Source organism: Protomyctophum bolini (assembly GCF_963924005.1).
Source record: "Protomyctophum bolini genome assembly, chromosome: 23".
Classification (NCBI taxonomy): Eukaryota; Metazoa; Chordata; class Actinopteri; order Myctophiformes; family Myctophidae; genus Protomyctophum; species Protomyctophum bolini.
The window spans coordinates 10,218,255-10,234,863 of NC_137884.1; the positions used below are offsets into that span (position 1 = coordinate 10,218,255).

The following is a 16,609-nucleotide window of genomic DNA, read 5'->3' on the forward strand; positions in this document are numbered from 1 at the left end:
TTGAGTCCAATGTATTCCACCGAACTCTCGGCTGCAGTTTTCCTCCCAGTGTCCCAATGCGACGAATCTGCCGGCTGGAATTGCTGGATAGCGGAAAAAATATCTGTACCTTCCTTTTATTTACCTTGCCCTAACCCTAACCCTAACCCTAACCTGTGTGTGTGGTAGGAGTTCCGTTGGTGCTTTCTTGGATCCAATTCTACACTGGTAAGTAATAGGTGCTACATATTCGCTTGCTTGACTTGGGGGTTGACCTTTAACTGCGTGGGCTGTTGGGAGGCATAGAGTTATAATATATCTAGAGACCCCCCCCACCGCTATTAATTTCAATAGAAGTTGCTCAGTGGTGTTTTGAAGGACCCGGAAGACTGACGAAGTCTTCCGGGTAGTACCCCTCGAGCGTTGATATGATTGGTTGGGTCCTGTGATAGTGCCCCTCGCGCTGTTCTTGTGGTACCTCTACGTCACGAAATTCATTCATGAATTGAACCTGGGCCCGGCCCGCCTGCAGTTCCAGTTTTGACCACTGGCTTCAACGTTGCCCAACCGTTCTGGGCCCTTATTGGCAGGACAGTACGTACTAGTAGTATGACCGTGGACCTCTGACCCTGTCTTCAGGTTCCTCCCGTGGCAGTTGTTCCTCCAATGATTGTGTTAGCCAATCGGAGGAGACGACCCACCAAGAGCAAGTCCTCCAAGTCCTCAAGAACCAGTTCTACACAAACCAACAAGAGTCCTCAACAGCCAGGTACCCCTTAGCCTATGACCTTAACTCACAACCTTGAAGCTCTGTCCTGTCTTTCTTTTACTTGATTCAACACTAGCATGTCTGAAATAAATTCACTCCTACTCAGTCGGCTGAAAGGTCAGGATGACCGTGTTTTTCGTGCGATTTGTTTGGCCACTCTCTCCCCCACTCGTCTAATGATCTTCACACCTCCCGACAGCTGGAGACGGCATTGTTCAAGCCTGCATTCCATTTCCAACGAATTAAATCACATATGTTTGGCTGGTTAACTTGGAATTTGTTTACTATTTTGATAATAGGAATAGGAATACAATGATTATTATCCATATCCATTGAATGCTCGGTTAGACCGACTGACATTTCCTTTCCATGGAGCGAGAATTCTTGCCGATGCGATTCTAAATAAAAATGACGATTCTAAATCATAGCACGATCATTTCTGCAAGCGACGTGGAATTCTGCCTGCCTGCACGCACGCAACTCTTTCTTTTTTTTCCTCTCTTATAAATAAATTATTCTTCTAAATGTTACAACTAATTCCTCATGTGTATACAAAATGTAGGCTACTCACAACATGTAAAATGAAAATCTCAAAATCGGTCAGAAAGACTGCTCCGACGTGCTAGTGTTAAGCCTCCACCCTCCTCTCCCCTTCTCCCCTCACCTTCTCCTCTCATCTCCTACCCTCTTCTCCTCTCCAGGCAGTACGTTATCCGCTCAGAGCGTCCCCTCCATTTACCCTGGCCAGACGACTCTGTTGGCCCCAGCGGGGCTAGCCGATTCAGGAAGCAGCTCTCTGCTCCAGCCCCTGAAACCTTGTCCCTCCGGGGACAACCTGGGCTCGGCCTACACCAGCGACGCCGGGCTCTCTGTGCCCAGCCTGGGCGCTCCCACTACAGGTAGGCTGACTACGGCGAGTCCCAGGCTCCCACTGGGGCCACAAGGGGGACTGAAGAGAGAGAGAAAAAGTGAACTAAATATAGTAGTAATCTACGTGTGCACATGGTCTTTTTTAATTGGGCTGCAAAACAAATGAATGCATTCCTGTATTTACGATGTGCTCCGTGTTGAACTCAGCTGGTGTAAATCTCCAAAATACAGGTGCATGTAAAAACACGTGCATGTAAACAATCTTACACACGCACGCACACACACAGACACACACACACGTAAATACAGATGTGCATGTAAACTGTCTGCAGGTTTAAACACTACTCTGATTCTATTTGGATCTGTTTATCCATCTCTCTCTGTCTCTGTCTGCCTGTCTGTGCGATGCTGACTGTTGTAATCTGTTCCTCTACTATCTATGTCTTTCTCTTATTGCCATTCTCCGCTTGCCGTTGTCTGTCTCTCTTTCCCTGTCTTTCTCCTCTCTCCTCTCCTGTCCTCTCCTCTCCAGGCTGTGTAGGGTTCAGCTGGGGATCGGAGCGTTTGCCGTTCAAGCCAACAGGAAGGAGGACACGCTTCCTCAGTACGCCCTGCTTGGCTCTTTGTGTGTAACGCTTAATTCCTTCCCCATCTCTTCTTTGTGTTCTCTTCTCGTGCGTAACGCTTAATTCATTCCTTTCTTTGTTCTGTCTATGGATCTTTTCTTTACTCCTGCTTTGTTCTCCATTAAGTCTCATTGTCTTCATTTTCTTCTTATATAGAACAACCAGCTCCATACATCCATCAATCTATTTTTATTACTTTACTCTTTCTTTGTTTTGTAACTTTGCTACTTTCCTACTGTGTAATTTTTCTCCGTTCCATTTTCTTCCTCTTCCCTTTAGCCTGTATTCCCTCATTCTGCCACACATCAGACCACGTTAGCGTCACGCTAGCTCCTCTGTCATCATCACGACATCATAATATAATCAAACATTCCCGTCATAGAATGACATCACTGCACACTAGCACCCCACCCTCACCATGAGAAGTGTTCTAACCTCCCATCAACACACCTATAGATTCATTTTATACTCATTGTTTATTTCTGTCATTTATGACTCACTGGTTATTCCTTTATTCATTGTTTTGTTTGTTTTTACTTAGATGTAGTTTATATTAAAATGTTTTACTGTTTTAAAATATTCTGCAGTAAGTGCTGGATATTATTAGGTATGTGTAAGTACATGGAAATTAACCCATTAAAGCCGGGGAAAGCATCCGAGCGTTGGCTATTCAAAAATAGCAGATACATAAAAGCTTGCAGTGCGCCACTTTATGCCACGCTACGAGCTTTTTTTTTAATTAGGAAAAGGTTTAACTAATGATTTAGAAAGGCCTTTGTAGAATTGGCTTCTGGTCTTAATGCGTTAATTCTGTCTAGTGATTAGCCTTGGCTGATCTCTGATCAGTTACCATTACAGGCATCTTTTACGTGTAGTTACACATACCATAATATGACACGTTTCCATGGTTACACAACCCAGATAGAAGGTGCTTCTGAGCCCTCTGCAGCTCAACCCCTCTCCTCTCCTCGCTCCTTTCCTTCCTTCCTTCCTCCCTTCCATCCCTTATCTCCCGAGGCGAGAGACAGCTGGGTCTCAGAGCTCCATGTGAAACCAACAGCTTTAAGGCCCAATCACACCAGCATGCACTGTATGACACTCTTTAAATTAACTTATATAAGTCTTATAAATTATTAAAACTAGTCCATACCCGTTTGGACATATGACAAACCCAATCCCTCTCTCTAATAGGTGTCCCCCTGTGGCACACCCGTGATGCCATTTATTATGGTTTGGCGATGAGTTTAGGTGCAGCACTAGCCTCGCGTTACCGCCTATGGTAACGGGAGGGAATGGGTAGCAATGGGTAGATTCCCAATCGGCAACAAAGTACAGACAATTCGGCATCACGGATTTTGTAGAGATCGATTAACTCATGAATTTGCATTGGCCAATACCAACTCTGCTTTGAGTGTGTTGACCTCTGATGGGGCCGGAGCAGTTGCATTGGGGAGGAAGCTCATTCGTATCGTTTTAGCTTAGTCTCGTAACTCTATTTTGTACAATGCTGCTCTGCCAGAATATAAATCGAAATTGTGTGCAGTCAGTCGTGAGGCAGGGTTGGATTCATTGAATCCTTTTATTTCTCGAAAAGAACATTGGGGTTTTGGCCCAATTTGCAATGCTGTTGAGATTACAAACAAGTTCAACAATTCAAACTCCTATATAACTCATACCTGTTATGAGAAAAGACATTTAAATAAATAGTACAAAAGCAGAAAGAGATTAAAAATTACAATAATCAGACCCGTCTGAAGTGAGTGGTACTGTACTGTACTGTACTGTACTGTACGGTACAACCCCTCCTCCCTGGCCTGTGTGTCTGTGTGTTAGGCTGTGCAACAGTGACACTTGGTGGTGAACAAACGCTATAACGCTATTTTCATGCTCGGACACAGCCAGGGACACCGGGACACAGCCACACACATAGCTGTCTATAGGAGTGGTTGCACCACTCAAAAACGGTCACATACTGAATAGTGAGAAATGGAATCGAGTTTGTATCATGGTTTGCACTTTGCAGTCATGTTGTAATTTAATTTAATTATACACTTGTCAGCAAGTTTCTGGTTCCACAAGGAGCTGCATTAATGTCACTCTTGACTGTTTCTGATGTTATCAGGCCATTAGTATTAAACTTGTTTTTCTAGCTGTTGAAAATTAATCAAATCATGAAGGCTACCTTTTTAAAGTGGGATTTAATTAATATCATTATAATTACTGTTGCGAACTTCTAATTACTTGCGACCCAGTTCTGCTGTGGCCCACATGAGCTGTACAGAGGACCTCAGAAACATCTCAGAACCAGGGTTTGGTCACCCAAGCATGTATTTATACAAGTAATTATAACCCAAATGAATCCTAATAATAATGGATTTCATTTTATAGTGATTTTCTATGCACTACGTGCCTAATCAAAGCGCGTTACAGTGGTCCATTCATTCATACATTGGGAATCTTAACACATAATGTCCTAAATGTCATGGTCTTTTCTTTTACGCGGACATTACATTTAAGTTAAATATTTCTGAAAAAGAAGGGACTCCCACACACTGTCTTCAAATGCAGTGAAACGGTTTTATAGGGAACCAGCAATGTTATCGGCATATACAGCCTTCATCAGGCTATCTATATTATCTTCATAAAGTTAATATAGATAGCCTGGTTGTCCTCCTACGCACCCGTCGCTTGTAGGTGTGCAAAAGCCTTGCTTTTTAATAAGTTGAATATTTGTAAAAGTATAAAGCATGAATGTGGCCTACTTTAGTTTGTGAGTTTAGTTCGGGGACACAAACACACAAACAAAAAGAGCAGAGCCACTCCATAAAATATATTTTGGGGTAAAGTATTGAGGTCCATAAGGTTAGCAGGCTTGTGATGTGACATGCCACCCCCCTGGAAGGCAGCCATCTTTAGTCACATGCTCCGTTGAAGGCCAATACGAATTTTGTTGTGTGTTAATGTGAGTGACCCAACCCTGCGTTACTGTTTGTTTGTGTACGTTAAAGAACTCATAGTCCCAGGATGCATTGTGTATGCTTGATGGGGTTTGTGGGGGGCTTTAACTCTGACTCTCTCCGTAAATCGTACAATCAACAGGGAAGATGGTGAAAAAGGTCTGCCCCTGCAACCAGCTCTGTAGTAACTATCTCTCTTTTTGGCCTTTTCAACCATCCATCCCTCCCTCTCTCTGTCCCTCAATCCATCCTGCCACTTACCTCCACCACCCTAATACCCCATTTATACTTGGTTACACAACTAAGTATAACTCTTATATGTCCTGCTGCCCCATCAACCTCCTTTCATTTAGACTCTGACCCCTTGTCAGGTTTGAGGTCAATTCAGTTCAGTTTACTTGTGGTTGGTGTGTTGTTACCAAGAGACATAATGTATGTAGACAATGGCCACTGGATGGTATGTCAACGATGCCGCCATATATGTCTGGCATTTGTAACAAAGCAAACCACATAAGTCATCTGGGTCATGATGATTTTAATGTATGGATAGCTCTCCTGCCTCAGTGGACATACGTGCACCAGGGGGTGTGGCTTATGGTTAGCGCGTTGATACATCGCTGCAATGAAGCGGCGGCCAATCGTTATATATAATATCTACTGTATGTCCTTAGCAGCGTTACCAAAACGACTTCCAGAACAGCAGATGTACTCTGTTAACTTAAACCAAGCAGAACTATACATTATGTTTCAACAATATTTATATATTTTATATTCAACTTTGTTGTTGAAAATGTAACGTATTATCTAATACAAAATAACTATTTGAAATCCCTGACTGAATTGAAATCAGGTTTGTCCAAACATTCCCATAAAATTCCACATATCTCTGCTGTCGGGGAGAAACCAACTCCAAAATGTTCATTTTTCATAAAATATTATGTTTCTAAAACCATGGAACTGTGACTATATACTGTCAATTACTTGCATGAGAGGTGGAGATGTGGTGGAGTTAGCTGCTTTAGCAGACAGTTTGAGGGTCCATTGGAGTTAAGAGATCCAAAAAAATGCAAAAATGGAGTTAGGTGGTTTCCTCCTGACAGCAACGATATTCTTTATAAACAATGAACATACATACAGTAGCAGCCTACACACACGCGCATGCACGCACGAGCGGGCATGCATACACTCATACGCGCACACACATACACACACACAACACACACTCACACACCATAATACCCATGATATTGGCTCTCCCCCCTCCCTTTCCTTAGCATGGCTTGCTGTCTGGACTATATTTCCCAGAATTCCATGCTGCTGCACACAGTCACGACTTGGACTCCCCCCCCCCCCACCACCACCACCACACACACACACACACTTTTATTTTCCTCCATTTTATTTACCATGACACAGCAGAACATAGCTTATAACAGAGGCTTAATTACATGTACGTTTATCTAACAAGATCTAACATTTAAATAATGAGTGTTAACACATTGCCACAGTTCTCCGAAGTGTCAAAATATCTGTTAGAGTAAACTTACCAGCTGACTATATGTTTAGAACAGAATAGAACCTCTAAAGGCACGAACATGTTTGAGAACTACTGATTTATAAATCAGTGGCTCTCAACCTGGGTGGGGGGGGGGGGGTCCCAGATGACAATTTAAGGACTTTATGGACCTTTTTCTTCTTCTTTTTTAAGGTATTAAATGGGTGTCCATGGCTTGATGCCTGTCAAAATGGGGGTCCATGGAATTCAAAAGGTTGAGAATCACCAGTAATTATTTGTATTTGGCCCACGGACCCCCATATGAAAATATTATGAGCCAATGGAGGGACCCCCATAAGAGAAGATTTGAGTCGTAATTTTTATTCCACATTCTTTTCAAGATTATTCTAACCCTTTTTTTAAATAGCATGGTGACACGCTCACGGCGTGTCACCAGTGCTTTCTGATGTTGTATTATGAACACATTTTGATGGGGACCCCTGAAACCCCCTCAAGGACTCTGGATGCCAATTAGAGAATCAGTGGAAGAGACTGAAAACAGTCAGAGCAGGTCAGCATGGCTGTTGGAGAAGAGCACAGCTCCATCTAATGGCCAGAGAATGAACTGCAGTTTCAAGTCAACAACACATACACCACAGTTTGGAATGTGCATCATCTCATCTGCCCTGCAAAGGCAAACTGCAGTAACGATGTCATGTGTTTTAAACCATGCTCTGACTGTGACATGAAGAATGTGGGATTCATATTGAGTAAAGTAATATGCATTAAATGCTGTTAAATGTCATTATAAATGACTACCCAGTACTGCTGCTTTGCTTTGTGGGACAGAGGCATAATGTTTACAGTACACAGCATGAGGCAGTGGTTCTCAAAGTGGGGTCTGGGGACCCCCAAGGGTCCTTGACGGGGTCCCAGCGGGTCCCCAGTTTGAGATCCAGTAGCATAATTGATCATAATAAACTAAAAGGTTCATTCAAATATGAATCTGTTTTCGTATTTGTAATCATTCTTTCTCCATCTCGCTCGCGCTCTCACTCCTCTCTCTCGCTCACTCCTCTCTCTCCCTCTCTCTCTCTCACCCTCTCTCTCTTTCTCCCCCTCTCCCTCTCTCACCCTCTCTCCCCCCCCTCTCTCTCTCCAGGGACTACCAGCACCACTGCAGTCGGCGCCCCGAGTGTGTCGGGTGGACATCATGTGGGTTCCCAGTCTCTGTCCACCAGTGCGTCCGCCCCGCCCCACCCCAGGAAAGGAACCTTCACCGACGACCTTCACAAACTGGTGGACAACTGGGCACGAGACGCCATGAACCTCTCGCAGGTGAGACGCACAGCTGTTCTAGGGTCAGCGAGTTATGAAGACATTAATTTTGGAGGGACCTCCTGCTTCCACAGACATTGATTGATTGATTTATTTATTAACAGTTTGCAGAATTACAGTACATTTCAAGCACAAACTCAATACAAAGACTGTTAACTGTGAGTGGACGACCCAATTAAGCTTTACACTTGTTTACAAGAGGGTCCACCATGTTCAATTCATCAAAACATTTAGAGACGTACAAATAGACACTTCAATATAGTCAAAGAACAGAACAGGAATTCATCATAATGGAGGTAAAAAGGTAAAATAAACATATACAGGGAAAAGGGGGGCAGTTTCGAATTGCAGCCGTCCGTAGGTGCCCTTTGAGTCAAGGGATTCACATGTATTAATGACTGTTGGTAGGGCGTTCCACATTTTGGTGGCATAGGAGCGAAAAGAATTTAGTCCCTTGTTTGACATATGGTTTATACTTTATACTGTACTGACAATTTACAAAATAGGCATTTAGCAGACGCTCTTAATCCAGAGCCACTTACATTAAGCAAGAACGAAAAGCATGGCAATACATCACATGCATAAAAAAGTAGTTATCATGAATCATACGTAAGCTAAGGACGTAACAGTGGAATATCTATATAATGAACCTATGCATATATACTATATAGTGATATGTCCACATAAAATGCTATATAAGTCTACATAAAAACTTAGCTACCTAATTTACATACATTTGTTGAGCCTTTGCATAGGAGCCTTTGCGTACGCCTGTAAGGTCGTCAGGGCTAGGGCAAGTGCATTAGGAGGCACAGCTTTCCCTTCCACGTCCCTCCGATGTGCAGAAACAACCAGTGCACTATATACGTACGTGTATATATCGATGTTTGCTTACACTCATGTCAAGTTAGTTGACCTGTCGGCTCCCAGTTATGTTACAGCCTTATGTGAAATCAGAAAGTTGTAAAGGTTTAATGCAGGGAAAAGTGGGTTTTTGTGTTTGCATACATGCACAAAATGGTATGGCCGCCGATGACTATGTTAAACAATCGTGAAATTATTCCAGGGCAAGAGAAGTGCCAAACAGCTGCCACAGACGCAGCCCCAGGGACACAGCTACGAGGTTAGACACACACACACACACTGTAACCTTGTGTTGTCGCTTTTTTCCCGCATAGTGCAGGATAGTTGAATAGGTAGGTGTTGAATACAGTTGTTCTGTATTGATGGTGCTTTTTTCTTGCCTTTGTATTTCTCTTTACAACAGTACTTTACTTACTCTGTACCTTAACTGTACCAAGTCTTAACTGCTGCGCTGCCTCTGGGTGACTGAAATTCCTCTGCATGATTAATAAAGGTATCTACTACACACACACACACACACACACATAGATTTCATTGGGGTCTCTCTCTCTCTCTCTCTCTCTCTCTCTCCTTCCCTCCAGGTGGTCCAGTCAGCCAATCCAGGCAGGAAGTATTCGGCTGGCCAGCTGTGTCCCGGCAGCGCGGCCGGTGTCTCCTCCCCGTCTCTAACCTCCGGCGGCCGCAAGGGGTCTTTGGTCCACCCCGCCTCCTCCTCCAGCCCCCCGCTGGCCCAGCGCTGGTCAGGGGTCCAGTGGTGCGGCCCCGCCAACCCCGCCCACCAGGTCCCGGCACGACCAGAGTCCCCGCTGACCAGCGCCTCTCAGCCCCTGAGCCCCACCTACGCAGGCACACAGATCAGCGGGGCGGGAGGCCCGGTCCCAGGCGCTCCGCTCCAGGCTTTCCACCTGACCGGCACGCTGCAGAAGTCCGTCAGCAGCCCCGGGAAGCCAGACCTCAGGACCACATAGCAGCTGTCCAGTCCGCTGCCTGCCTGGAATGGAACAGAGAAGTGATGTGTGGAAGCGTGCAGGGACATGGGAAAGGAGCAAGGAGATCAGTGTGTCTCCTCATCACCTCTGCTTCTGTCATTGTGTGTGTGTGTGAGTGTGTGTGTGTTAGCACTGGAGGATCGCCACACACACACACACACACACACACACACACTCACACACACACATACACAAACAGATTGAACAGAACACACACACACTTACACTCCTGTATTGCAAGACTTGACTGTGTGGTTTTCACAGCCGGAAAAAGAAAAACTGCTGAAGGAGAATGGAGCGTTTTGGATGTTCCAAAGGCCAAAGAGGGTTTGACAGGGTTTGGAGTGTGAGATGATTCATGGGCTTCCTTGGGTTCACTTTGTGCCATTGTGTGCTCGCAATTTAATTAAACCCATTTCTGCTTGGAGGGATGCAAAAGAAAAGTGCTATTGCAAGAATGGAGGGATGTGAGAATGTAAGAATGACAGTGGTTATTGGAAGAGCCCCAGTGTCTTTGTCCACTGGTCCGCTAGCTAGCAGTGCTGAACAGATGCATGTGAGCCATGCTGGGCGTTGTACCGCTGCAGTTACTAAGCAGCAACTGAAACCCAGTTCAATGCATGGAGAGCTTAACTAGGAGTTGGAATGTCTTTTTCTCTCAAGCGCTACAAACACGCTAAGCTCTCAGTCAACACTGTTGGAAACAATAGAACATCCTTTAAGGTTCAACTGAATAGGATTAAGACAGCGTTATAGAAAGCTTTATATTTAAAAGAAAGTTACCTAAGACCTTAAAAAAGCGAGGCTACAAAGAAAATGTGTCTTTTGTGCCTTTTGAGTTGATCCAGATTCAACTTGAAGCGTTGTAAAGTCAGCACACCAACAGTCTGGAGCACTCTATCTTCCAACTGAGCAAATTGGCCTCCCCAGTTGAGCACAATATCAGCACACAAAAGCTGTGCTATTAGGTGAGTAGTAGAGTGTGATGATGGTAGGGTGGAGATCAGTCAGTTCATAAACATATTTGCCAGAAATGTGTTGTTAAAATGTTACATGAGCAGAATGTCTCGTAACATCATTGGGTTTGTATTTTTTGTAATTTCTTTGTTTGATTGTACATCGTTTGTGATGGAGGTGAACTGGTTTGTAAACCAGGGTCACTAATGTAAAGCAGGCTTGGAGTGTTTCAGGACTGATAAGAAGATGAACAACCCTTTGTCTCTTCTCTGTCACTAACCAACGCCTCTGACCCCCTTGAGAGACAACTTGGTGGGAGATGGAAGGGCAGATGTTTGGATGGACAGGGATGGAGAGTCAATAGCGAGAGGGATGTCCGTGTCCTAACAGTGCACTGCTTCTAACAGTGTTGGGGAACGGAGTGGCTCGGCGCACACTTGGATGGTACACTAAATGTACCCTCGGTGGTGTGGTAGCGTACGGTTTGGATGGTTTTAATTCCTTTTAATTATATTTACCATGGACCCGAGTGATGAGGAAATTAAACTATATGTTTATCTGAACAGACTAAAGAATTGATAGTGTACTATGACTCCTTAGTAGTGGACTGTGTCCCCTTGGCAGTGTACTAGGTCCCCTTGGTAGTGTACTAGGTCCCTTGGTAGTGTACTAGGTCCCTTGGTAGTGTACTAGGTCCCTTGGTCCTCTACCGTCCGATCACTTACTCACCCGCTCCGTCCAGCCCTCTATCTGTCCCTCCATCTGTCTCCTCACTTTGTTGCCTCTTTGTGTTGCAATAAGAGAAACCTTGTTTAAAATATGTTGCCCGAATAGGTTGAGAATAAAAGTGGCCTTGTTACCGGAATAACAGCAGTCTCTGCACAGCGTTTAGAATGTCGCCAGTGATGATTCCATTTGGTTCTGGTGTTTACTGTTCAGTTTTTTCCTCATTCGTTTACTTGGGTTTGTTCTGCTTGTTCACCCCCAGTTTGCGTTCTGAAATGCACACAGAGTTACAGACACACATTACACACAAAACACCTACTGTCGCGCACCTCATCTCAGCTTTTAGTTTATTAAGTACACATTTGTATTATTATCACGTTATTATTGTTACTGTTATGTTGTTTATGAATATCATTATATTTAAAACAAACAGAAACAACAGCAGGCGTTATGTGAACAGAGAGTGTTAGTTTAACTCTTGAGTGTAAAAGTACACCTGTAAGGGTCTATTCTTACACACTCCCATGTGGAAACACTGTGATTCTTCTTTGTTACTATTATTAGAGAAATGTTGTGCGTTTTAGGTGAAAAATAAAATTGACAAAATAAAGATTAAACAGCAATATTTGGAGTCAATTATCTTTCAATTCAATTGAGGATATTTATCTTTTCCAGAAATTTATGAGCCTGCCATTGCAATAACGAGAGTCCTTAAAACTCGTCACCAAGAACGAGTCTGATCAGAAAACCAATGCCTTATTAACCCATCGTCCAATCAAAAGCTGTTTTCAATTAACCTACTTAATTGAACTGAAGGGCAATTGACCTCAAATTAAATCCCAATTTTGAAAAGTGTGAATGTCAGGATGGTGAATATTTAGGTAACAAAGTAATGCTAGCTATATATATTTTTATTTCATTAATACAGTACAATACAGTGCTATATATATCAGACACTTTAAATATCCTGACCTTTTGTTCTTAGATAAATGTGAATGTATAAGATGTTTGTGTCCATTTCAATGTACTTGAATAACTTTGCCATTTTATATTTCTCCAGACCCCTGGTGTCTCTTGTTATAGGAACAGCCGAGTCCAGTGTGTCTAAAATGTTGCAGGTTATGACTGGGGTTTAGTTTTCATATTGTGAGGATACGCACAAAATAAAAAAAATGATAACGGTGATAAAAAACCATCTCCTGTAGTGCATTGCATTGTTGAGATTTGAACATACAGTAGGTTTGGGGGCCTCAAAACGTGCAACAATATGTGTGCAACTATGTTCTAGAAGTTCTGTGTGTGTGTGTGTGTGTGTGTGTGTGTGTGCGTGTGAATTATATTACGCTGTGGTTGGAATTAATTGGTCAATTAATTAATGTGACTGCTATTTTCGTAGTAAAAAAATGGGAGAACTTCTATTGTGAAGTGCTATTAATACACAAGCCTGCTATAGTTTTTTCTTTTCTTTAAAAAAAAACTTTACTGGAGTTTTTCCAGTTTTAAATATTTTACTTCTACTCCACCATATCTCAGAGGAAAATATTGTACTTTTACTCCACTACAAATATTTGAAAATTTTAGTTACTAGTTACTTTGTAGATTTGTATTATTATTGCAAAACATGTTATACCATATAGCTGTTTTCTTCATCTCCCCACAGGGAGGCAGTATTGCAACGTGTGGACAGCCAGTCAGACTAACCTAGGAGGTCAGTGAAGGACACACTCACTCACACTCACACACACACACACACACACACACACACACCTGATGTCCATGCACATACTGTACATTTTCAAACCATTAGCAATGCATTACATCATGCACATGCACACACGATTCGAATACTGTATGGTTCACGTGCACACACCTTGTGAACTTCATTGTTGGAGGTAATATCAACCTGCTTCCTGTAATTCTGACCGTGTCAAATAATGTCCTGTCTGTGGGCCAATCAGGAAACAGCTTGTTGCAAGGGTGTGAAAACCTTGCTTGTTGTTTGTAGTCGTGGAGATGATGGAAATTATAAAGTCATCAGAACCTGAGAGGAGAAAGAGAAGGAAGGAAGGAAGGAAAGTGAATTATTCCGCCACGTTAGACCTTCATTGAACCCCCGAGGGACATTGTGTTACTCCTGCTGTAGGAAGCACAGGGTAGATACAGGTACAGTATACTGTTACTGTAGGACCTTTTGTAGTCATAGTCTGGCTTGGACTCCGTATTTGGGCCTGCCTCACACAGAACTCCATATGGAAGGCACACTGACAGACTAGCCAGGGTACCCAGGCTTTTACAGATGGATGCAAAAAAACTTAAATTTCCATTAATGTCATGCGTTCTTCAATTAAACAAAAGTTAGTTTTGATATATTCATCTTTCACTGGTGTATCTTCCACAATAACCACTTTGACAACTCCGGCAATGTACCAGAAATGTATTTATGTATGGATTTTACAGTAAAAAGCTGCAAGCCTACTTGCTTGCCCAGGGAATTAATTTAATCTTGACCTTCAGGTCTAAATTGGTGTCAGATCCTGTGTCTAGGTGAGATTGACAACCACCCCAATTGTATAAGTTATATTTTATACCATACTTGACTTAATCCTCTTTACCCCGTTGAGGGGCATATAGGGCGATAACCAGAGCTCTCCATATCACTCTCTTCTGGGCCTTGACTTTTGCTTCCTGCCAGCTCATTCCAATGTTCTTTAGGTCTTGGACCCTACCATACAGATTGGATTTTTTATTTTATTCAAACTATTCAACCTATTTATTTCTGATAACGTCTTTATTGCGTTCCAAAATATCCTTGGTGCAAAGACCCTGCAGAATTCACTTTGGAGTGGTACTTCTGTGGTTTTGTTTAAACTGAATCCTGGTTATTGCATTTCTATTATTCTGGGAATTGCACTTTAACAGACCATAGACACATGCTGTGATGACAACAGAGCTACTAGAAGAAAAAACATACTAAAAGTTATGTTATACAGAGTATGACTTTAATATCACTGGATCTGTGATTATTTACAGTGGTCAGATGGTTTCACTGTCCCAGTAGTTATATTTTAGATTGCCTGGTGAAGTGTTTTTATGGTTAATTCAGTGACATCCACAAGTGTATTCTTTATCGCGAAAAGCTTAATAGCGTGTTAAGCGGAGGCGGAGAACCATCCACCTTCTACCTGCCTGGCTGCCCACCTCGTCACCGAGGGCCAGCCTGTGGAAGCCTACTTAAGCACAGCTGTGATGTGAGCTCGTTGGCATTGTGACTCAGTCGAGTCAGTCGGTCATTCTGACCTTATCCAGGGGAGCTGTGAAGCTACACCTTCACATATTTATACTATTGTAAATTGTATTTACTGTAGGCTATACCTTCTGTCTGTTGTATTAACCTTATTGAAGCAGCGTGAATAAACAACAGTTCACTTGCCAGCCTTGTTGCATCCTCTAATAACCCCTAGACATATAAGGGAATGTAACAATCGTAATAGAATGCCTGCAAATCTGTCTCTACAGGCACACACAAACACGCGTGCATGGGTTAGTTCCCATGGTGCTGCTGACCTAAGTAGGACAGAGAGAGAGAGTGTGTGTGTGTGTGTGTGTGTGTGTGCGCGTGTGTGTGTGTGTGTGTGTGTGTGTGTGTGTGTGTGTGTGTGTGCGTGTGTGTGCGTGTGTGTGCGTGTTTGTGTGTGTGTGTGTGTGTGTGTGTGTGTGTGTGTGTGTGTGTGTGTGTGTGTGTGTGTGTGTGTGTGTGTGTGTGTGAGTGTGTGTGGTATTGTGTACATTGTCGTGACCAATTAGAGTGGCCTTTTCTCTGTCCGGACAATACTACACTCTCAAAGAGAGTGGGGGGTGGGGGGCTGGGAGAGAGGAGGTTAGATCTGAATAGTCTATTAAAAAGGAAAATACGAAAAGAGAGAAAAGAAGAGAGCGGAAAAGGAATTAAATAGAGAGAAGGGGGGTGGGTGTATGCGTGTATGTGCGTGTGTGCACAATATCTGTATGTCTTCTGTTTTATTGTCAGAGGTACATATACATAATCAATTAACATGACAACCACATATCGCGGTTTATACAAACACACAATGCCTTTGTGGCGAGAGGAGGGCTTAGTTTGAAATAGCCACACTAGTATAGAATGCAATGACACCGCATGGCCTCCCTGTCCAGTCTTTAGCTACTGTTATTACACGGCTTGGTTGAATGATTGGTCAAACTGAATTCAGCTGTGTGTTATTCCTGAATAATGACCGCTGAGCTCAATAACGGACCGCTAATCAAAGGTTCAGAGCACAGGGCTTAAAGTTCTCAGTCCTGGGGACTGATTTCAGTCCTGAGGATTTCATATGGGTCATTTAATGGCATCAGTGTAGATTTGCAAAAAATCCTTTTCAGTCTTGGGATTCTTTTTGGCTTTAAGCCCTGAGAGCACCTGCTGCGCTGCTTGATTTTGTGCCATATCCAACTTGGCAGCCATGTAATAGGGTGACCAGATCCAAACAGTTCATTTGAACAGTGGTTCCCAAACTTTTTCATGTCAAGGACCCCCAAATTGACACTAATTAGCCCGTGGACCCCCATTTGAAAATATATGCAAAAGGACCTCCATAAGAGATGATTTTACAGCTCTAGCAGTGATTTTCAACTATTTTCATTTCAAGGGCCATCGGTTTGACCTGAATTAGGCTACGGTCCCCCTATTTAATGGCGTTTCTATCTCTGGGACCCCAATGTATAGTTAATTTAACTCTGAGATTGTACAAATGGAACCAAATGGACATGTTAGGGTCCAGTTGGTTCCATTTGTTCACTCTTGAGTTACAGACCCATAAAGATCCATTTGGTTCCATTTGTACACGCTCTGAGCTAACTATCATTTAGCCAGGGGCCCCCTGGAAGTCCCTCAAGCACCCCCTGGACCCCACTTTGGGAACCACAGCCTTATGTCATATTCGCCCAAAATTATATTGCCTATCATTTCGTTATTAATGATTATCTCACATTTAAAATGCAAATTTTGGTCATAGGTGGTATGG

The 16,609-nt window shown here is 43.1% G+C and overlaps 1 protein-coding gene across 2 annotated transcripts in view; it reads left to right on the forward strand.

Annotated features, from left to right (window-relative positions):
* The window catches only part of wnk1b (WNK lysine deficient protein kinase 1b), a 101,556-nt gene extending 88,794 nt beyond the window's left edge, over window positions 1-12,762 (forward strand). For both annotated transcript variants that reach the window (XM_080757731.1, XM_080757732.1), the window contains 6 exons: window positions 619-748; window positions 1,450-1,647; window positions 5,344-5,385; window positions 7,859-8,034; window positions 9,101-9,157; window positions 9,480-12,762. In XM_080757731.1, coding sequence (XP_080613857.1) covers window positions 619-748; window positions 1,450-1,647; window positions 5,344-5,385; window positions 7,859-8,034; window positions 9,101-9,157; window positions 9,480-9,866 — 990 coding nt within the window. In that variant the 3' untranslated portion in view covers window positions 9,867-12,762. The remainder of the gene's footprint in view (window positions 1-618; window positions 749-1,449; window positions 1,648-5,343; window positions 5,386-7,858; window positions 8,035-9,100; window positions 9,158-9,479) is intronic.
* Window positions 12,763-16,609: the final 3,847 nt, after the last annotated feature.